This window comes from Tachyglossus aculeatus, chromosome 2 (genome assembly GCF_015852505.1).
Source record: "Tachyglossus aculeatus isolate mTacAcu1 chromosome 2, mTacAcu1.pri, whole genome shotgun sequence".
NCBI classification, from domain to species: Eukaryota; Metazoa; Chordata; class Mammalia; order Monotremata; family Tachyglossidae; genus Tachyglossus; species Tachyglossus aculeatus.
The window spans coordinates 154,996,883-155,020,424 of record NC_052067.1 but is presented as its reverse complement, the minus strand read 5'-3'; the positions used below and the strand labels follow the sequence as shown (position 1 = coordinate 155,020,424).

Here is a 23,542-nt window from a genome sequence, read left to right as displayed (position 1 = left end):
CAGCTCTACCAATTGTCAGCTGTGTAACTTTGGGCAAGTCACTTAACTTCTCTGTGCCTCAGTTACATCATCAGTAAAATGGGGATTAAGACTGTGAGCCCCACGTGGGACAACCTGATCACCTTGTATCCTCCCCAGCGTTTAGAACAGTGATTTGTTCATAGTAAGTGCTTAACAAATGCCATTATTATTATTATTATTGTTATTAAGTAAGAGGAACAATGAGTATTAAATCTCCATTTTTCAGGTAGGAACCCAAGGCACAGAGAAGTTAAATGATTTTCTCAAGATCATACAAAAGACAAGTGGCAGAGCCAAGATTAGAATCCTGGTCCTCCTGTGGATCCCACATTAGTGTGCTCTTGCTCTCTCTCTCCCACCAATGATGTTGTCTTCAAACACAGAGGATGACTATATAAATACTGTGAAGCAAACAAAGCATGTTATTTAGACCAATGCATCAACTCAACTGCCAATGGATGGTGATCTTACTAAGGAAAAGCCCTAAAGGGAGGGGGAATGGATTGATTTGGCAATGAGCCATGTCTAGGGTAATTAGTAAAAATTAAATCAATTTTGACAAAAATGCCTACTGCACTGCCAACTTGCGGGGTTACTGAACTGTTTTCTTTGTGGAGCTTGATGGAGCCAGAGATAACAGCACTTTGAGACCCTTCTGTCTAACAATCTTCCCCAACAAGGTGATGGAGTATGACTTTTTTTTTTCCCCTAGGACAAATACTTTGATTTGCAGTGGCAGGTTGTTCTAGAAAGAAATCTGAATCACCTGTGCAGAGAAGCATGCAACTGTCTGCAATATACAGAGCCAAATCTACCCCAGTGGCAGTCAGCATATGGTGAGTACATGCAAGTAGCCACACAGAAGTGTCTCAGAAACAGGAGTAAATGGGTGCCTGGATGGAGGAATGTTTTACTAGGATTTTGGGTATGGCCAGAGGTAATCCTCATTTCATAATGGAAAGTTGGTAGTAACTGTAAAAACTTGAGGACTCCTACCCCTCAGAAATCTAAGGTAACCTAAATGTCCTCAGGTTAAAGATGTTAAAAGATACCTGGGTACAGCGAGCTGTCATAAACATTATGGTGCAAATGAGGTGCACTATGTCAGTTGGGACAGGAGGGCTTCTTCTCTGGACAAAATATCTCTAGTCTGTATTCCCTATGACCTTTGCAATTTACTAATCTTTGTGCATCTGAAAACTCCCCAAAGTTCAAGCAAACTTGGAGAAATTTGCCTGAGGTGGTCTCTTTTGTGCCAAAGAATAGGTTTGATGCAGTGACCTACAACACATCTCATTAGCTGATCTTGGGAAAGTAAAGAAATGGTGACATTTCTATTTTCACTTGGTATCCTTCCTTCTACCACTCTATGCTTTCTACTTCTTTCCAAGCCTTTTTGCACCTTGTTGTTATGTTGTTCTCTCTCCCTCTCTTTCATTTTCTGACGCTCTCTTTTCTCCTTTAGCCTTCTTTGTGCCCTTCCATCCTATCTTCTCCCTTTAATTATACTTTTACTGTCTCTCCCCATTCCAGTTTCTTTAATTTCTGTATTTATGCTTTTACTTTTCTCTTTCAATTTATAAGGACTTTGATATTCACCCCTCCCCCACAGCACTTATGTACATTGCTATCAGTGATTTATTTTCATGTCTGTTTCCCCCTCTAGTCTGTAAACTCCTTCTGGCAAGGATTGTCTAACCTGCTCTTTGGTTTTGTACTTTCCCAAGCCCTCAGTACAGTGCTCGGTATACTGAGCACTTACTGTGCTCAGTAAATATTACTGACTGAGTTTCCGTCCTCCTCACCTCCCTCTGTCTTTTTTTAGCCTATATCCCTGTGGTTCAAGTCCTCTCCTCAGTCACCACTCATGTATTACCACCTCACCATAACGTAGCGGCAAGACCATGGGCTTGGGAATCAGAGGTTGTGGGTTCTAATTCTGGTTCCGCCACTTGTCTGCTGTATGACCTTGGGAAGTCACTTCACTTCTCTGTGCCTCAGTTACTTCATCTGTAAAATGGGGATTCAGAATGTGAGCCTTATGTGGGACAGGGACTGTGTCCAACCTGATTACCTTGCATCTGCCCCAACACTAGTACAGTGTTTGGAACGTAGTAAGCGCTTAACAAATATTATTATTATTATTATTATTATTATTATTATTATTAATCCCTAAGCTATCCAGGATCCTGCCATTCCAAGGCATCAGTAGTGCCAGTTTCCAGTACCCTCAGACTTTCCAATCCCCATCTGATTTAGCCTCCTCTCCATCTCTGCCTCGCTTCTGTCTCCCACAGTCCTGTAAGCCAGCTATGTTTAGTTAAGAGTGACATTCTAGGCAGAAGGACTTGGGTTCCAATTCTAGCTCTGCCACTTGTCTGCTGTGCGATCACTTGGCTTCTCTGTGCCTCAGTTATCTGTAAAATGAGGATTAAGACTGTGAGCCACTTGTGGGACAGGGACTATGGATGACTCAGTTTGCTTGTATCTACCCAAGTGCTTGGCACATAGTAAGCACTTAAAATATCACCATTTTTATTACTAATATTTATAAAATTTCAGTAGATAGTAAGCCCCTGAGGGCAGGTAATATGTCTATAACTTTGTATATTCCCCAAGCACCTTCTAGAATGCCCTGCACACTTTATACTCTCATTAGTAATATTGTTGACTTTATCCAACCAAGGGCAAATGACCTGGAATATTAATCATTGACTGACATTTTTATTGAGAAAATTGAAGCCATCAGGCAAGATCTCCCTAAAATGTCCCCTGCTCCTCTCTCCAGTCCCTCCCTCTTCCTGACCCTTCTTCATCTCTCCCATCTTTCCTAGCAGTATCTCAAGAGGAGATCTCCTGCCTGCTCTCAAAATCCAATCCCCTCCCTTTGCACTTTATCAGAGCAATTGCCCCCTCCCTTCTTCCCTCCCTGACCACCATCTTCAACTGTTCTCTCTCCAATGGCTTCTTCCACACTACTTTAAAAAATGCTTCTATCTCCCCTATCCTAAAAAAACCTCTCCCTTAACTCCATGGTTCCCTCCAGTTATCATCTTATCTTCTTCCTACCATTCCTCTCAAAACTCTTTGAGTGAGTTGTTTTCACCCACTGTCTTCACTTCCTCTTCTCCAATTCTCTCCTTGACTCCCACCAAACTGGCTTCCAACTGCTTCACTCCACATAAATTGCCCTCTCAAAGGTCACCAATGATCTACTTCTTGCCAAATCTATTGGCCTCTACTCTTTCCAAATCCTCCTTGACCTCTCAGCTGCCTTTGACACTACTGACCACCCCCATTTCCTGGAAACTTTATCCAACCTTGGTCTCACTGACACTGTTCTCTCTTGGTTCCCCTCCTATCTCTCTGGTCGCTCATTCTCATCTCTTTCGGGGCTCTTCTTCTGCTTCCCACCCCCTAACAGTGAGAGTCCCTCAAGGCTCAGTTCTGGGTTCCCTCCTATTCTCCATCTACCCCCTCTCCTTTGAAGAACTCAGTCCCATGGCTTCAACTACCATCCCCGTGCAGATGATTCCCATATCTACCCCTCCAGCCCTGATCTCACTCCTTCCCTGCAGTCTTTCCTCCTACCTTCAGGACATCTCTACTTGGATGTCCTACAGACATCTCAAACTTATCATATCCAAAACAGAACTCCTTATCTTCCCACTCAAACCTTGTCCTCCTCCTAACTTTCCTGTCACTGAGGACAGCACAACCAATCTCCCTGTCACTCAAGTCCAAAACCTTGGTATTATCTTTGACTCATATCTCTCAGTCAACCCACATATTCAGTCTGCCACCAAACCCTGGCTGTTCAACTTTCACAACACCACTAAAATCCACCCTTTCCTCTTCATCTAAGTGAACACCATGTTAATCGAAGGATGTATCCTACCCTGTCAATCAATCAATGATTACCGCATTGACCTCCTTGCTGACCTTCTGCCTCCGGTCTCTCCCCACTCCAGTCCATACTTTACTCTGCTGCCCGTTCCATTTTCTAAAATACTTTATTCATTCATTCAATTGTATTTATTGAATACTTATTGTGTGCAGAGCTCTGTACTAAGCACTTGGGAGAGTACAATACAACAATAAACAGACAGGATCCCTGCCCACAGTGAGCTTACAGTCGGGGTGGGGGGGAAAAACAGACATCAATATAAATAAATTACAGATATGTATATGAATCACGGTTGCATTCAATTCATGTCTCCCCACTCCTCAAGAACCTCCAGTGGTTGCCCACCCATCTCCATATCAAACAAAAATGTGATATCATTACTTTAAAAACACTCAATCACCTTGCCCCCTCCTACCTTACCTCCCTGAACACATCAGCCTGCACACTTTGTTCCTCTACGGCCAACCTACTCCCTGTATCTTGATCTCATCTATCTTGCCAGTGACCTCTCGCTCATGTCTTGCCTAAGGCTGGAACGCTCTCCCTCTTCATAACTGACAGGCAATCACTCTCCCCACCTTCAAAGCCTTATTAAAGGTATATCTCCTCCAAAAGGTCTGTCCAGACTAAGCTCTCATTTCCTTTTTTCCCCACTCCATTCTGCCTCACCCTTGTACTTGTAGTTGCACCCTTTATTCACTCCTCCCTTAACCCCACAGCACTTATGTACGTATCTGTAATTTATTTATTCATATTAATGTCTGTCTCCCCCTCTAGACTTTAAGATCATTGTGGGCAGGGATTGTGTCTACTACCTCTGGTATATTGCACTATACTGAGCACTTAGCACTGAGCTCTGCATACAGTAAACACTCAATAATTGCCACTGATTGACTGATTGATTCTAAGTCCTGAGTAACTTTGATCCTGTAAGGATTTGGGAGCTAGGATTATGATGGCATGGAAGGAAAGTGTCCATCTTGACTATCAAGAGCACGGGCTTTGGAGTCAGAGGTTATGAGTTCAAATTCTGGCTCTGCCAATTGTCGGCTGTGAGACTTTGGGCAAGTCACTTAACTTCTCTGTGCCTCAGTTACCTTATCTGTAAAATGGGGATTAAGACTGTGAGCCCCCTGTGGGACAAACTGATCGCCTTGTAACCTCTCCAGCACTTAGAACACTGCTTTACACAAAGTAAGTGCTTAATAAATGCCATCATTATTATTACAGTGTCTGACATATAGTAAGTGCTTAACAAATACCATTAAAAAGTATGAAGGGAAATCAATCAATCAATCAATCGTATTTATTGAGTGCTTACTGTGTGCAGAGCACTGTACTAAGCGCTTGGGAAGTACAAGCTGGCAACATATAGAGATAGTCCCTGCCCAACAATGGGCTCACAGTCTAGAAGGGGGAGACAGAGAACAAAACCGAACATATTAACAAAATAAAATAAATAGAATAGATATGCACAAGTAAAATAAATAAATATAGTAATAAATATGTACAAACATGTATACATATATACAGGTGCTGTGGGGAAGGGAAGGAGGTAAGACAGGTGGGATGGAGAGGGGGACGAGGGGGGAGAGGAAGGAGGGGGCTCAGTCTGGGAAGGCCTCCTGGAGGAGGTGAGCTCTCAGTAGGGCCTTGAAGGAAGGAAGAGAGCTAGCTTGGTGGATGGGCAGAGGGAGGGCATTCCAGGCCCGGGGGAGGACGTGGGCCGGGGGTCGACGGCGGGACAGGCGAGAACGAGGCGCAGTGAGGAGGTTAGCGGTAGAGAAGCGGAGGGTGCGGGCTGGGCTGTAGAAGGAGAGAAGGAAGGTGAGGTAGGAGGGGGCGAGGTGATGGACAGCCTTGAAGCCCAGGGTGAGGAGTTTCTGCCTGATGTGCAGATTGATTGGTAGCCACTGGAGATTTTTGAGGAGGAGAGTAACATGCCCAGAGCGTTTCTGGACAAAGACAATCTGGGCAGCAGCATAACCCTTCATAGATTTATTTCATTGTACAGAGGATAGTTACCAGCCTCTTCATCTCTACTGAGGACCAAACAGGAGGAAGAGGATTTGAAGTGCAAAATGAGGTATTAGTGCCCACCCAGCGTTATAACTGTTCTTAAAAGTAACATATGATTCTCTACTTACGGAAGTAGCACTTCTTGTATGTTATTCCAGATTGCTTTTCCTCCCATTATTATTGTCAGTTGAGTTGTCAGTTCAAGGAGACAGCCTCCTGGATCACACTGAAATGTTAGAAGAAAGCATAAAATGCTTGGCAAACTTTTAATAGCCTTGTCATGAATAAAAGTTACATTTTTTGTTGCTTTACAATGGCTAAAATGCCCCTAGTTTAGGCTAAAAAGACTCTCTTGTGTTTGTAGTTTATATTGGGGCATTTTGAAAGGAAACACATTATGATTATCAGTTACTATGTGTATCATGACAACAATTATATTTATAATACATTCATACCTCTTCATTTCTGTATTTTCCCAGCCAATAAACTGGGTCTCCTGGAAACCCGACGAATTTCCCCTTAAACAATGCAATATAGAAACAGGAGGAATAATAGTTGACAAACTGGAATAAGAACATCTTCATGGTTAGGCTGTTCTCATAATCAGTCTGTGTCCTTGGTAATTCTACAATTAGAACAAGAAAGAGAAAGCTTTTAAGTACTGGTGAATAGCTGTGAAACATGAATGATCTGAAAGAATTTTAGTAATTTAGACTCTCTTGGACTAGCTTCTGTGTTAATTCTAAGAGTGCATGTCATTATCAAACAGGAATTCTTTGATTTTATGTATATAGGAATTTATGTATTCAATCATTCATTCGATCATATTTATTGAGTGCTTAATATGTGCAAAGCACTGTATCAAGTGTTTGGGAAAGTACAACAACAGATACATTCCCTGCCTACAAGAAAGCTCACGTGCACATCCATGTATGCATATGTATTTACATCTATATATGTATATGTAGATAGATATACAGATATATGTGTATGTATATAGATATATCTATATACATATAGATATAGATACATACTATACATGGAGACACACACACACACACACACACACACACACACACACACACACACACACACTCAGTTCTCCAAGACCATATATTTTCAGTATGCACTTTGTCTAGAACACGAAGGCAGAATTATGGAATGTTGACACAAGCCTGTCTGGGTAGAAAATGCAGTATGATGTCAGAAGAAATGGGTGTGAACAGATGCGCATATTGACACGATGCGTGTCCTACAATAATAATAATAATAATAACGTCATTTAGCAAGTGCTTACAATGTGTCAAGCACTGTTCTAATAATAATAATGATGATGGCATTTATTAAGCACTTACTATGTGCAAAGCACTGTTCTAAGTGCTGGGGAGGTTACAAGGTAATCAGGTTGTCCCATGTGGGGCTCACAGTCTCAATCCCCATTTTACAGATGAGGTAACTGAGGCACAGAGAAGTCAAGGGACTTGCCCAGAGTCACACAGCTGATCAGTGGCAGAGCTGGGATTAGAACCCATGCCCTCTGACTCCCAAGCCTGTGCTCTTTCCACTAAGCTATGCTGCTTCTGTAATGTCAACTGTCCTATTGAATTTTAAAGGAGCTATATGCTTGTGTCTTCAAATTTCAACATAATAATAATAATAATAATAATAATAATAATAATAATAATAATAATAATGTTGATATTTGTTAAGCACTTACTATGTGCCAAGCACTGTTCTAAGCCCTGAGGTAGATACAAGGTAATCAGGTTGTCCCACATAAGCCCCATTTTACAGATGAGGTAACTGAGGCACAGATAAGTGATGTACCCAAAGTCACACAGCCGACAAGAGGCAGAGCTGGGACTGATGTTGATTGTAAGCTTGTTGTGGGCAGAAAACGTGTCTATTGTTGAAATGTATTCTCCCAAGCATTTAGTACAGTGCTCTGCACACAGTAAGCTCCCAATAAATACGATTGCCTGGCTGAGATGTTATCCATGCCTACGAATGTGGCTAAAAAACCAACATGTGGCCAACAATCCCTTCTGCATTGTTTGCCTGTCATCTTTTCTGGCCCAACAAGGCAAACTCTTCAATTGTTCCTTATGATTGAGATATGCCAGATTAAATAAAGGTAGAGTTGATCTAAGAAGCCCATGTGGCTAGGGCATTATTTTCAAGCAACTTGCACAATGTCAGGGTAAGGCACTCAATTTTCCTAAAGTGTTCTGGGAAGGGACAGAGTAGACCCTTGAGAGTGTACTCTCTGCCAAGAATCAAGAAAATGAGGAAGTAACAGTAAAGGGAACTTGCTAAAGATGAACTGTGACCTCACCGAGGGGAAAAACATGTGTGAGGAGTGACTAATAGAGCTTGCTAAATGGCAAACTCCTTGAGGGCAGAGATAGTTTCTGCTCATTCAATCATCCACTCAGTCATATTTATTGAATGCTTACTGTGTGCAAAACATGTACTAATTGCTTGGGGGAGTATGAAATAACAATAAACAGATGTATTCCTTGCCTGCTACTGCTCTATTGTACTCTGCACAGAGTAAGTGCTCAATAAATACTTTAGGTTGACTTGATTATCAGATCAGTTGCTATTTCTTCGGAGTGACCCTCCGGCACATACTCTGGAGGTCACTAATTTAGTGATTAAGTTAGTCACTCATCACTAATTTAGTAAATAGGGCTAAGAATGAAAATCAAACAGTAAAGAAATGTGTTCCAAGTGAACCTAAAGTAATGATGATGATGAGGGTATTTGTTAAGTGCTTACTATGTGCCGAGCACTGTTCAAAGTGCTGGAAGTTAAGTGACTTGCCCAAAGTCACACAGCTGACAAGTAGCAGAGCTGGGATTAGAACCCACTACCTCTAACTCCCAAATCCATGCTCTTTCCACTAAGCCAGGCTGATTCTTTTCCTAAGCAGAAAGGGAAAAGACATATCACAGTTGTGATTACTAGTAATGGGGTAAATGCCATTGAGAATATTGAAAAGCAGCATGGTCTAGTGGGAAGAGCCCAGGCTTGGGAGTCAAAGGACATGGGTTCTAATCCTGTGTCCACCACTTGTCTGCTGTGTGACCTTAGACAAGTCACTTCACTTCTCTGTGCCTCAGTTCTCTCATCTGTTCAATGGGGATTAAGACTGTGAGTCCTGTTTGGGACAACCTGATTACTTTGAATCTAGCCCAGTGCTTAAAACAGTGCTTGGTACATAGTAAGCACTTACAAATACTATAATTCTTCTTATTATTATTATATTATTCAATAATAGGATAATGCAAATAACTGTAAACCACTTCACCAATCAGCCAGGCACCATGGGCTGATGAAAAGTCTTGGTGATATGTCAGTCTGAACCAGCAACATCACAGACACACCGATATTTCACATTAACAACACAGAGCTAGAAGCTGTCTCAGAATTTTGTTACCTTGACAACAGACTGACTCAAGTGATAGTGTTTTGCACATTGTAAACACTCAATAGGTACGATTGAATAAATGAATGAATGAATGAATACAATGATTAACCAGGGAAAGAGCAAATGGAATCAAGATGGGCAGCACATCATTTGGAAGTCCGTTGAACGTGGTATCAGGCCCCAGACCAAACTGAAGGCCCAACCTTTTCTCTGGAGGCTGTGAGAACTGAATCCCACCCTGGCTCCTGGACCAGTTCCACCAGAATCACTTACTGGCCAAACTCAATATTAAATGGGAAGGTAAGATCATAAATAACAACCATAACAATGGTTATAATAATTGTGGTATTTCCTAAGCGAAAAGTCCAAGGATAAAGAGGAAGAGGCAGACCAGCAGCTAGATGGATAGAGACCGTAACAATGATAATGAAAGAAAGTCTGCAGATTACAGCAGAGAAAAGGATGTTCTAGAGAAAGTATATCCATGGAGTCACTATGAATCGGAAATGACTCTACAGCACTTAATAAAAATAATAATAACAATAATAATAATGATTTGTTAAACACTCTGTGCCAGGCACTGTACTAAGCCCTGGGGTGGGTACAAGCAAATGAGGTTGGACACAGTCCTGCTCTGCTCACCTTAACACAGCTATGCTGGGTGGGACGTGAGGAGAATTCATTCATTCATTCATTTAATCGTATTTATTGAGAGCTTATTGTGTGCAAAGCCCTGTATTAAGCACTTGGAAGGTTACAATATAACAAAAATAATAATAATAATGATGGTATTTGTTAAGCACTTACTATGTGCAAAGCACTGTTCTAAGCGCTGGATAATAATGGCATTTATTAAGCGCTTACTATGTGCAAAGCACGGTTCTAAGTGCTGAGGAGGTTACAAGGTGATCAGGTTGTCCCACAGGGGGCTCACAGTCTTAATCCCCATTTTACAGTTGAGGTAACTGAGGCACAGAGAAGTTAAGTGATTTACCCAAAGTCACACAGCTGACAATTGGCAGACCTGGGATTTGAACCCTTGACCTCTGACTCCAAAGCCCGCACTCTTTCCACTGAGCCACATTCCTGCCCACAGTGAGCTCACAGTCTAGAGGGGAATGAGTGATATTCACCCCACCTTTAGCCACACAGCACTTAGGTACATATCTGTAGTTATTTTAATGTCTGCCTACCTGTCTAGACTGTCAGCTTCTTTGGGGCAGGAAACATGTCTACCAACTCTGTCGTAATGTACTCTCCAAGTGTTTAGTACAGTGCTCTGCACTCAGTAACTGTTCAATAAACACAATTGACTGAGAATGAAACCCAGACTGTTGCTGTTAGGAGAGCTGAAATTGGGAAACTGAAAGTCAGGTGGGCAACAGAAGCATTTTAGGGACACATAAAGCAAAGTTGTGGACAATGCCTCACCCCAGCTGAAACCCGGGAGTCATTGCTTGGGATAGGACTGCCAAGGGCATGACCATTAAGAAGGGATTGCTCTCTCTGGGAAAAAGCTTTGTCAGGAACAAGAGCCAGGGTGGCAAAAGAGAAAACAGCTCCAGGTGCCGTAAACAGTAATTATGACAACACAAGAGACAGCTTTTTTTGTGCACACACTGCGGCCGGGATTATGAATACCACATTGATGTTTTCAGCCACATACACGGTTCTAGGTGAACTTCACAGTCAGTCTTGTTTTCTTTAGATAGGAAGGACAACTATGTGAATGTTTAGATTCAGGAATGAACTATTTTCCAAAGCTTTGGTTATTGAGCCCATTGATTTTGCTCTTGCTAAACAGCAGAATAAAATTGTATGCAATTTTGTTTCCACACTGCCTGCACATAGAATTATCTGTCACTGGAAATTTTTTTCAAGCCTAAACACCTCATAGCTAAAAAATCTAAAAGATACCCCAGAGGAACTCAATTTTCAACAGTTTTTCATCAGAAGGTCAAGTTAGCTGATGTGGTACCTTACCAAAGTTAGTAATCATGATTGCTACTTTTTCATAAACAATATTCAGAATCATAATGATGATGAAACTGATGATTGAAGCGGTGACTGAAGTGGCCGTTTGTGGAGTCAGATACTTCTGGATCGCTTCAGTTCCATTGATGTGCTTTGGTAGTTTTGCAGCAAACACGAGGAAAACTGACAGCCTATAAACAATGATCCCAATGATGGAGGCAATGATCAACAGAATCTGAAAGGTAGAATAAAAATCGGTGGCACTGGGCTGTCAAACTAGCTGGCTTTGCAAAAGAAGAGTTCACAGTGTTCATTTCCCAGAGGTCGGAAAGATGGTAGGGGGCCATTAAGCAGCTCTAAAAATGACCAAACTGCTTTTGTAATAGGCCTTTCCTACTATTCCCCAGAATTGGTTACAGTCAAAGTTAAGATGAGGCTGGAGAAAAACTACACAAATCCAGTGTTGAAAGTACAAAGAAATTAAGGAGAAGAGAGTTTTATCCCGGGTTTAGGGTAAAATAAAAAGGAAGGTAGAAAACAATATGCCCTTAGCTATGACACTATTAAAAGTATTGAAGGAGGTTAACTGAATTCTACACCCCATGAAAAAAGGCAGAACTCTATGCAGTTAGATTATACTGGATTGCTAATATTTAATTAGGAGTAAATAATACTTGATTTAGAAAAAAAAGCACTACAAAAATAGAGCATGATTCCAACAACAGCATGGCCTAGTGGATAGAGCATGGAGCTGGGAGTCAGAAGGACGTGGGTTCTAATCCTGACTCTGCACACATCTGCTATGTAACCTTGGGAAAGCCATTTAACTTCTCTGTGGCTCAGTTGCCTCATCTGCAAAATGGGACATGGGCTCAGTCCAACCTGATTAACTTGCATCTACCCCAGAGCTAAGTACAGTGCCTGGCATATAGTAAGTGCTTAACAAGTACCACAGAACAGCAACAACAACAACAACAAAACAACTTTCTACTAAAGAGCGTGGCTCAGTGGAAAGAGCACGGGTTTGGGGGATTCTAATCCCGGCTCCACCGCTGCTCAGCTGTGTGACTTTGGGCAAGTCACTTAACTTCTCTGTGCCTCAGTTCCCTCATCTGAAAAATGGGGATTAAGACTGTGAGCCCCCTGTGGGACATCCTGATCACCTTGTATCTCCCCCAGCACTTAGAACAGTGGTTGGCACATAGTAAGCGCTTAACAAGTACCAAAATTATTATCATTATTATTATTCTGCTTTTTGAGTTCTCTAAACGTTTACCTTTTTCCATTCCAAAAATTAGAAATGCCATGGTTAGTTAATGACCTAGAAGGGTCCCAAATATAAAGGCATTCACACTATTGCACAGAGCCTTGAATGCTATCTGGGAATCCTATTCAGGTTGGAGTTCCCAATAACCAAATAGTGTCTGACAACAGATCTGTTCTGATAAAGGTGCTACACTTTTCAATCTAGACTGTGAGCCCACTGTTGGGTAGGGACTGTCTCTATATGTTGCCAACTTGTACTTCCCAAGCGCTTAGTACAGTGCTCTGCACACAGTTAAGTGCTCAATAAATACGATTGATTGATTATGTGACAGTCATCCTGACCTGACCTGTACTTCCACAAATCTCATTTTACAAAGCCATTCTTCTTACGATTGATGTATTTTATAACTCATTGAGGTTTCTGAGTCAGTTTACATCTGGTTGCTTTTTTCACCCTCAGCTTCAAGGCTGTCCATCACCTCGCCCCCTCCTACCTCACCTCCCTTCTCTCCTTCTACAGCCCAGCCCTCACCCTCCGCTCCTCTACCGCTAATCTCCTCACTGGGCCTCGTTCTCACCTGTCCAGCCGTCGACCCCCGGCCCACGTCCTCCCCCTGGCCTGGAATGCCCTCCCTCTGCACATCCGCCAAGCTAGCTCTCTTCCTCCCTTCAAAGCCCTACTGAGAGTTCACCTCCTCCAGGAGGCCTTCCCACACTGAGCCCCCTCCTTCCTCTCCCCTGCCCATCCCCCCCGCCTTACCTTCTTCCCCTCCCCACACCACCTGTACATATGTATATATGTTTGTACGTATTTATTACTCTATTTTATTTGTACATATTTATTCTATTTATTTTATTTTGTTAATATGTTTTGTTGTCTGTCTCCCCCTTCTAGACTGTGAGCCCACTGTTGGGTAGAGACCGTACCTATATGTTGCCAACTTGTACTTCCCAAGTGCTTAGTACAGTGCTCTGCACACAGTAAGTGCTCAATAAATACGATTGAATGAATGAATGAATGAATGAATGAATGGCTGTGATTTCGCACACCTGGATTTCTGCTGATTTTATATTTCTATATTTTAGGGTACTTGTTTAGCACTTACTACATAACAAGCAATGTTCTAAGCGTTGGGGTAGATACAAGGTAATCAGGTTGGACACAGTCCCTGTCCAACATGGGTCTCACAGTCTTAATCCCCATTTTACAGATGAGGTCACTGAGGCGCAGAGAAGTGTAGTGACTTGCCCAAGGTCACAATAGCACATGTGTGATGGAGGCAGGATTAGAACCCAGGTCCTTCTGACTCCCAGGAAGTGCCCCATCCATTGAGCCACAGTGTTACACATGTGAACTGTACAATGACTGCCCAATACTTTCAACAACATTTAATGAACTACTCAAATGGGAAGACCTCCCTAGGTTTATACCTCTTCCTTGCCACCAGACACAGGCTCCTTCCCTATCTCCACCCTCCTACCCCAGCTGATAAATTGGAGCAGACATCCATGTGTTCACAGTGGAAACTACCTGCATCAGATTGCATCATATGACCAGCAGATGATTCTAACAAATCAAACCCCATCTGCCAGAACCAATCAGAGGAGGTGACTCATTAGCGGGTAGTAAATCAACCCCTTCGACTGGGTGGAGGAAGATGAGAAAACGGTGCTTAAGTACAACTGAGATCAAGTCAAGCATATTTTAGACAATTAGCACCCTTCACATATAGTCCCCCTCCTACCTCACCTCCCTTCTCTCCTTCTCCAGCCCAGCCCGCACCCTCCGCTCCTCCGCCGCTAATCTCCTCACTGTACCTCGTTCTCGCCTGTCCCGCCATCGACCCCCGGCCCACGTCATTCCCCGGGCCTGGAATGCCCTCCCTCTGCCCATCCACCAAGCTCGCTCTCTTCCTCCCTTCAAGGCCCTGAGAGCTCACCTCCTCCAGAAGGCCTTCCCAGACTGAGCCCCTTCCTTCCTCTCCATCCCCCCATCTTACCTCCTTCCCTTCCCCACAGCACCTGTATATATGTATATATGTTTGTACATATTACTCTATTTATTTTACTTGTACATATCTATTCTATTTATTTTATTTTGTTAATATGTTTGGTTTTGTTCTCTGTCTCCCCCTTTTAGACTGTGAGCCCACTGTTGGGTAGGGACTGTCTCTATATGTTGCCAACTTGTACTTCCCAAGTGCTTAGTACAGTGCTCTGCACATAGTAAACGCTCAATAAATACAATTGATGATGATGATGATATAGTCAATCGTATTTATTGAGCGCTTACTGTGTGCAGAGCACTGTACTAAGCGCTTCCTCCTACCTTACCTCCCTTTTCTCCTACAGCCCAGCCCACACACTCCACTCCTTTGCCGCTAACCTCCTCACTGGGCCTCGTTCTCGCCTGTCCAACCATCTACCCCTGGCCAACATCCTTCCCCTGGCCTGGAATGCCCTCCTTCCTCACATCCACCAAACTAGCTCTCTTCCCCTCTTCAAAGCCCTACTGAGTGCTCACTTCCTCCAAGAGGTCTTTCCAGACTGAGCCCCCGCTTTTTTTCTGTTCCTTCTCCCCTCCCCATCGTCCCTACTCCCTCCCCATAGCATGTGTATATATTTGTATTTATTTATTACTCTATTTTATTAATGATGTGTATGTATCTATAATTGTATTTATCTATTTTGATGGTATTGATACTTGTTTTGTTATCTGTCTCCCCCTTCTAGACTGCAAGCCCGTTGTTAGTTCGGGATTGTCTCAAACTGTTGCTGAATTGTACTTTCCAAGCACTTAGTACAGTGCTCTGCACTCAGTAAGTGCTCAATAAATACGATAGAATAAATATGACTGACTGAATGAATGAATAACCCAGCTCCCAAGTCCACCATCTCACCTGTTCCTGGTCCCCTTCTGACCTTTTCAAACTTCAGAAAATGGGGCTATTCCTACCCTTCCCATCATCTGCCAATCATGCTGGAAGAAACAATCCAGGGTGGGAAACAATCTGCTCTAGGACACTGGTGTCCCCCTTAAAACTAACCTAACTGCTCAATATTTTTGAGGACACCCCAGAGGCTAAGAGATTTGAGGAAGACTGCAGTTTTTAGTTGGGCTTTCATTTTAAGCAAATTGGAAATTGGGAAAAGATGACAGCAAAAGATTTTTACCCAGAAGAAGACAGCACTTGAACAGAGGGTCATGCGTACACACTTTCCACATGAAGTATACGGAACATGCTCTTCTTCCTGTAAAAACAACAGGGGTTAATACGGTCGTCTTATCCAGTCAAAATGTGTGCAGTTAATATTTTCATCAATTAGTTTGAAAGTGAAAATAAATATTTGTTTTACTTGAATTTAGAATTCTACAGGCCCTCCGGCTCTAGATTTCAAAGAAGTTTTCAACTGGGTTTTAGAATCAAATCTGTCAATGCAGATTTAAGTTAAATTCCCAAAGTTACATTTTGTTTGATACATTAAAGACCATCTGTATTTCTTGAATATTTTCTTATGCACTCCCTCTACTTTTAAAGAGGGAAGCTGAGCTTTAGGACTTACTGAATTAATCTACTTAAATGATTATATCAATTAAGTCACAATCCATTGTTTCCACTCCATTCTATCTTTCATTCATTCATTCATTCAATCATATTTATTGAGCGCTTACTGTGTGCAGAGCACTGTACTAAGCGCTTGGGAAGTACAAGTTGGCAACATATAGTCTATCTAGTCTTCTTCTCGGTTTTTTAGCAACTGGTGCTTCAGAATGGACAGATTGCCACTACATGTCCTTCACAGGATGGAAAATCTTTGAAGCTTAAACTAGAAGAAGCACTTAGTACATTGCCCTGCATTCAGTAAGCATTCTATAAATACCATCGATTGATTAGAACAAAGGACTCTGCCAACACCATGTCAACTTTAAGCCATCTCTAGTTTGAAACGTATTTTAGGTTGCTTCAAGGAAATCAGCTACTGAAGTATCAGTGATTATTTCAAAGAGCTGTTCCAGGAATCTGGGAAAAAAGAAAACTTTTGCAATCAATTGTATTTATTGAGTGCTTACTCTGTGCAGAGCAGTGGGGCTTAGTGGATACAGCACAGGCCTGGGAGTGAACAGGGTTCTACTTGCCTTCTGTGTGACCTTGGGCAAGTCACTTCACTTCTCTGTGCCTCGGTTCCCTCATCTGTCAAATGGGGATTAAGACTGAGTCCCAAGTGGTACAGGGACTGAGTCCAACCTGATTACCTTGTACCTACTCCAGCACTTACAACACTGCTTGTTATGTAGTAAGCGCTTAACAAATACCATAAAATATAGAAATACAAAATCAGCAGAAATCCAGGTGTGCAAAATCACAGCCAGCCTCCTAAAAAAGCACCCCAGATGTAAACTGACTCAGAAACCTCACTGAGCTATAAAATACATTAATTGTAAGAAGAATGGCTTCGGAAAATGAGTTTCATGGAAGTACAGGTCAGGTCAAGATGACTGTCACATAAAAGACGTGTGCCATAAAAGTGTGGCACTTTTATCAGAAAAGATCTATTGTCAGACACCACTTGGTTAATGAATAGGATTCCCAGATAGCATTCAAGGCTTAGTATAGTGCCGGGTAGTACGTGCTCAACAAATATAATTTTTTAAAAAAGAGCACTGTGCTAAGCACTTGGGAAAGTACAATATAACAGAGTTCATTCATTCATTCAATTGTATTTATTGAGCACTTACTGTGTGCAGGGCACTGTACTAAGCACTTGGGAAGTACAAATTGGCAACATATAGAGATGGTCCCTAAGCAACAACAGGCTCACAGTCTAGAATGGTGGACACATTGCAGCATGAGGCCTTCTCTTCAATTTTCTGCAGTTTGGGGAATGCCATGGCTGTGTCTCTGACTGTTAAACAGCAGCATGATGTAGTGGAGAGAACATGGGCTTGAGAGTCAGAAGGTCATGAGTTCTAAACCCAGCCCTGGCACTTGTTTCCTGGGTGACCTTGGGCAAGTCACTTTACTTCTCTGTGCCTCAGTTATTTCATTTGTAAAATGGGGATTGAGACTGTGAGCCCCATGTGGGGCAGGGACTGTGTCCAATGTTATTTGTTTGTATCCACCCAAGCGCTTAGTACAGTGCCTGGCACATGGTAAGCACTTCACAAATACCATTATTATCATTACTATTATTATTATTATGATTAAACTGAGCCATGAGAAGCCTGATACTCTGCTCCTCCAGTCATGGTGCCCACTGTTCTTCAATTTATCACTGTCCTTATATTTGTTTACATTTTTATTATTTCATTTTTCCCTAGACACGTCACCAAGATTTTGAGCCCCTTGGAGGGCAGGAAATGTCCCCAATTCTCATCTGTCATCAGTATATTTTTTTCCCAGTGCTTAGTATTTAGTGCTTTCCACACAGCATACTTAATAATGTTACTACTATTACTATATCCTAGTTAAAGCTTTTAACTGGTTCCATGGAACGGAGAAAATTAAAGAGCATTAAATGAAATCTTGTTTCCCACAGGAAATTAATGCATTAATGCATTCCTAAAACCATAAACACAGACCAAATATAAATATAGTAAAAGACAGTGATTAAAAATGCAATTGTTACATAATTAGATACTATGTATAAATAGGTACTTAATTTTCAAACTTTTTTCATCTTATTCAGCAAAAAGGCACACTAAAGGCCTGGATTTTCTATAGTAAATACATCTGAATTTTCTGTAGTAATTAAATACATCTGTCCTTATCAAATATTGAAATATTTCAGAGGCTGAGGGGAAGGAAAAGGGAGATGTTTAAGTCAAGGTAAACGTTGAAAGGTTATATCCAGCGAGAGAGCACTGGAAGAAATGACTGCATTTACACTCAATTGATCTATCAAAGAGCACTAAAAGGTGAGTGACATAAACAGATATGGGTTTGGTGGGGAGGGGAGAAGAAGATGGTCCCTGAATTAAATCAAGTTTCTAGTAACTTGTCTTGCATTTGGCGTTCAGTGAATCATACTGTCGATCGTCTAATTTCTCTCACAAGGTCTGATCTTGTGGTTCTTACCTAGGTTAAAGTCTCACAGAATTTGTAAATCATAATAATAATGGTGATATTTGTTAAGCGCTTACTATGTGCCAAGCACTGTTCTAAGCGCTGGGGTAGATACAAGGTACTCAGGTTGTCCCACATGAGGCTCACAGTCTTAATCCCCATTTTACAGATGAGGTAATTGAGGCACGGAGAAGTTAAGTGGCTTGCCCAAGGTCAAACAGCAGACAAGAGGCAGAGCCAGGATTAGAACTCATGTTCTCTGACTCCCAAGTCCATCCCCTTTCTACTAAGCCATGCTGCTTTTCTATTACTTCCTTTTAGTGGTTGTGCTGATTTGTGAAACCAATATAAGTGAGAGTCGGTGGTTTCTGCTTAAACCTCGGAAACTGAGGCAACAATTTCTTTGGTTAATGTTCCATAAGTAGAAAGTCAACCAAACATGTGTTTCTAAGTTTATGACAGTTCTAAATTCCACACATTATAGTATTATATATACCTGGGTGATCTCATTTGTTACTACATGAACGCACTGGGCTTCATATTCTGGTCGGATTGGTTCTTCCTGCTCTAACTCAACAGTGTCCCAGTCATACTCCAATTTTGCTTGTCGCCGCTTCCAAAACTCCAGAAACAAAGTGCCTAGCAAAAAGAAAAATAAACAACAAATATGGTTAAGCAGTGATACTGATGTTTGAAGATGCTTATATGGATAGCGTTAACTTCCTAAATTGTGTTTTGTGGGTGGGAAATATCATTTGTTATTCAGTGGATTGGGCTCGTTGTTAACAAAATTTGAATTTTTAAGACGCTTTTTATACGAAATAATGGGTAGTAAAAGGTTACCTGTGTGCCTATTGGGCACATGAGTGGAGGTGAAATAATTTTAGGAGGGCTTTGAATATAAAGCCCTTCTAGACTGTGAGCCTATTGTTGGGTAGGGACTGTCTCTGTATGTTGTCTATTTGTACTTCCCAAGCGTTTAGTACAGTGCTCTGCACACAGTAAGTGCTCAATAAATATGATTGAATGAATGAATGAATGAATTAAAGTCCTTTGTGATTTTGTGGGGAGGAGTGGGGAAGGTGTGGGGAGGATGTGTTTGGGGACTCTTTCCAGTAGGCCATGCTTTGAAAATCTTCCCTCCTAAATACTCTAACTTTCCCATCACAGTTGATTCTTCCATCACTGTGGGAGGGAATGTGTCTTTTAATTGCTATATTGTACTCTCCCAAGTGCTAAGTTGAGTGTTTTACATACAGTAATCACTCAATACAACTGAATGAATGAATTCATTCATTTCATTCAATCGTATTTATTGAGTGCTTACTGTGTGCAGAGCACTGTACTAAGCGCTTGGGAAGTACAAGTCGGCAACATATAGAGACGGTCCCTACCCAACAATGGGCTCACAGCCTAGAAGGGGGAGACAGACAACAAAACAAAACACGTAGACAGGTGTCCAAATCATCAGAACAAATAGAATTAAAGCTATAAGCATATCATTAACAAAATAAATAGAACAGTAAATATGTACAAGTAAAATAAATAGAGTAATAAATCTGTACAAATATATACAAGTGCCATGGGGAGGGGAAGGAGGTAGGGTGGGGGGATGGGGAGGAGGAGAGGAAAAAGGGGGCTCAGTCTGGGAAGGCCTCCTGGAGGAGGTGAGCTCTCAGTAGGGCTTTGAAGGGAGGAAGAGAGCTAGTTTGACAGATGAATGGAGGGAGGGCATTCCAGGCCACGGGAAGGATGTGGGCCGGGGGTCGACGGTGAGACAGGCGAGAACGAGGCCCAGTGAGGTGGTTAGGGTGGCAGAGGTGCGGAGGGTGTGGGCTGGACTGGAGAAGGAGAGAAGGGAGGTGAGGCAGGAGGGGGTGAAGTGATAGAGAGCCTTGAAGCCAAGAGTGACGAGTTTTTGCTTGATTAATGAATGAACAAATGAATACCATCCTCCCAATCAACCTGCCTGTAACCTCGGCATTATCCTTGACTCTGCCCTCCTCTTTCACTTTTAATCTGTCGCTAAGTCCTGCCAGCCCCTTATCCACAAGATCTCCAGATGCCACCTCTCCCTCTCCATCAAACTGCCACCAAGCTTCCGTGCTGACCTCCCTGCCTCTTACCTTTCCCTTCTCCAGTCCTTACTTCACTCTGAGACCTGGATCATTTTTCTAAAACATCATTCTGTCCACATCACCCCAGTTCTTAAAAACCACTAATTGTTGCCCATCCATCATTTCTACATCAAGTAGAAACTCCTGACCACTGACTTTCCTGATTTGCTTGTACCCACCCCAGCGCTTAGAACAGTGCCTGGCACATAGTAAGTGCTCAACAAATACTATAAACATTATTTAAGGTAATCTAGGGCTCTTGCAGCTACTTACCCTTACATCTTTTTCCAGAGCACCCTTACTCACACGTCATTACTCTCTCCAACTTCAAAGCCTTATTGAAGACACATCTCCAGAAGACTTTCCCTAAGCTCCCCCCTTTCTCTTCTCCCACTCCCCTCTGTGTCGCCCTGACCTGCTCCCTCTATTTTTCCCCTCTTCCAGCCCCATAGCACTTATGTCTATTTCTGTATCTTTTTTTAATATATTAATGTCTGTCTCCCCATTACTAGACTGTAAGCTCATTGTGGGCAGGGAATGTATCTGTTCATTCTTGTATTGTAATAATAGTGATGACATTTGTTAAGTGCTTACTATGTGCAAAGCACTGTTCTAAGCACTGGGAGGGATACAAGGTGACCAGGTTGTCCCATGTGTGGCTCACAGTTTTAATCCCCATTTTACAGATGAGGTAACCGAAGCCCAGAGAAGTTAAATGACTTGCACAAAGTCACACAGCTGACAAGTGGTGGAGCCGGGAGTAGAACCCATGATCTCTGGCTCCCAAGCCTGTGCTCTTTCCACTGAGCCACACTGCTTCTCAAGCACTGTACTCTCCCAAGCGCTTAGTATAGTGCTCTGCACACAATAGGCACTTGATAAATGCAGTTGAATGAATGAATGAAAGCTACCTCTTGCTTACACCCCATTTCCACTGAGCCACACTGCTTCTCAAGCTCTGTACTCTCCCAAGCGCTTAGTATAGTGCTCTGCACACAGTAAGCACTTGATAAATACAATTGAATGAATGAATGAAAGCTACCTCTTGCTTACACCCCATTTCCACTGAGCCATACTGCTTCTCAAGCGCTGTACTCTCCCAACCGCTTAGTATAGTGCTCTGCACACAGTAAGCACTTGATAAATACAATTGAATGAATGAATGAAAGCTACCTCTTGCTTACACCCCATTTCTACCTCAAACTCCCTCCCATTTCACATCTACTAGACACTGCTTGCCCCATCTTCAAGGCCCTCTCAAATCATATCTCCCCCAGGAGGCCTTCCCAGATTCATCTCTCATCTCCCCACCTTATTTCTCCCACAACTCCCACATGGGGCTCACAGTCTAAATAATCAATCAATTAATCAATCGTATTTATTGAGTGCTTACTGTGTGCAGAGCACTGTACTAAGCGCTTGGGAAGTACAAGTTGGCAACATATAGAGACGGTCCCTACCCAACAGTGGGCTCACAGTCTAGAAGGGAGAGACAGAGAACAAAACAAAACATATTAACAAAATAAAATAAATAGAATAGATATGTACAAGTAAAATAAATAAATAGAGTAATAAGTCACTCAGCACTTCCTCGACACCTAAGCATTTGGGTACTCATCTCCTTGCATCACTTGTGAACATAAATTTATACACTATTGCTTTGTCCTCCCAGTAATTTATTGTAGTTAGATTGTGAACTTGAGGACAGGAATCCTGTCTACTAACTATGCTTCCCAACCACTTAGTACAGTGCTCTCCACAGATGAAGAGCTCAATAATTATAGTTGATGGAGGCTTTTTCTCCCCTAGAATGTCCTTGCTGCCGCTTATTAGCAAATACATGGCTAAACTGAAGGAAGAAAGGAAAACAATGACCTTATCCAGCAGGATAATAAATGGCTCTGTAGTTTTATCAGAAACTCCTTCAATCCACGGAAGAGGGAATAAGAAGCATTCTGCCCATCGTGAGTCCTATGTATTAATAACTGTGGAATATTAATGCTACAATCCCGTCTTGCTGCTCTGAACTTGTTCCAAGAAGGCAGAGACACTGTTGTGTAGTGCCCAGATCAACACTGAGCCCACATTAGGAATTTAACTGTGATGGATTTGATTACTAAGCAATCTCTGTGGCCCTTTGAAATTTCTAACATTTAATAATTAAAAATAATAATAATAATACTTGTTAAGCACTTACTCTGTGCTATGCACTATACTAAATGCTGGGGTAGATACAAGATAATCAGGTTGGATACAGTCCCTGTTCCACATAGGGCTCACAGTCTAAGTAAGAAGAGAATAGGATTTAATCCCCATTATACAGATGAGGAATCTGAGGCATGGAGAAGCATAATGGCCTAGTGGAATGGGCAAGGGCTTGAGAGTCATAGGTCATGGGTTCTAATCCCAGCTCTGCCACATTCATTCATTCATTTAATCATATTTATTGAGCACTTACTGTGTGCAGAGCACAGTACTAAGTGCTTGGGAAGTACAAATGGGCAACATATAGAGACGGACCCCACCCAACAATGGGCTCACAGTCTTGAAGGGGGCGACAGACAACAAAACAAAACAAGTAGACAGATGTCAATACTATCAGAACAAATAGAATTATAGCTATACACAAAGCCATGTGTCTGCTGTGTGACCTTGGGCAAGTCACCTAACTTCTCTGTGCCTCAGTTACCTCACCTGTAAAATGGGAATCAAAATTGTGAGCCCCATGAGGGACATGGAC

At 42.1% G+C, this 23,542-nt stretch overlaps 1 protein-coding gene across 1 annotated transcript in view; it reads right to left on the bottom strand.

The window, feature by feature from the left end:
• Positions 1-23,542, bottom strand: part of ANO6 (anoctamin 6) — a 202,355-nt gene that overhangs the window by 33,220 nt on the left and 145,593 nt on the right. The window contains exons 11-15 of the mRNA XM_038765280.1: positions 19,182-19,324; positions 15,795-15,872; positions 11,364-11,589; positions 6,403-6,572; positions 6,076-6,173 (exon numbers count right to left, since the gene is read on the bottom strand). Coding sequence (XP_038621208.1) covers positions 6,076-6,173; positions 6,403-6,572; positions 11,364-11,589; positions 15,795-15,872; positions 19,182-19,324 — 715 coding nt within the window. The remainder of the gene's footprint in view (positions 1-6,075; positions 6,174-6,402; positions 6,573-11,363; positions 11,590-15,794; positions 15,873-19,181; positions 19,325-23,542) is intronic.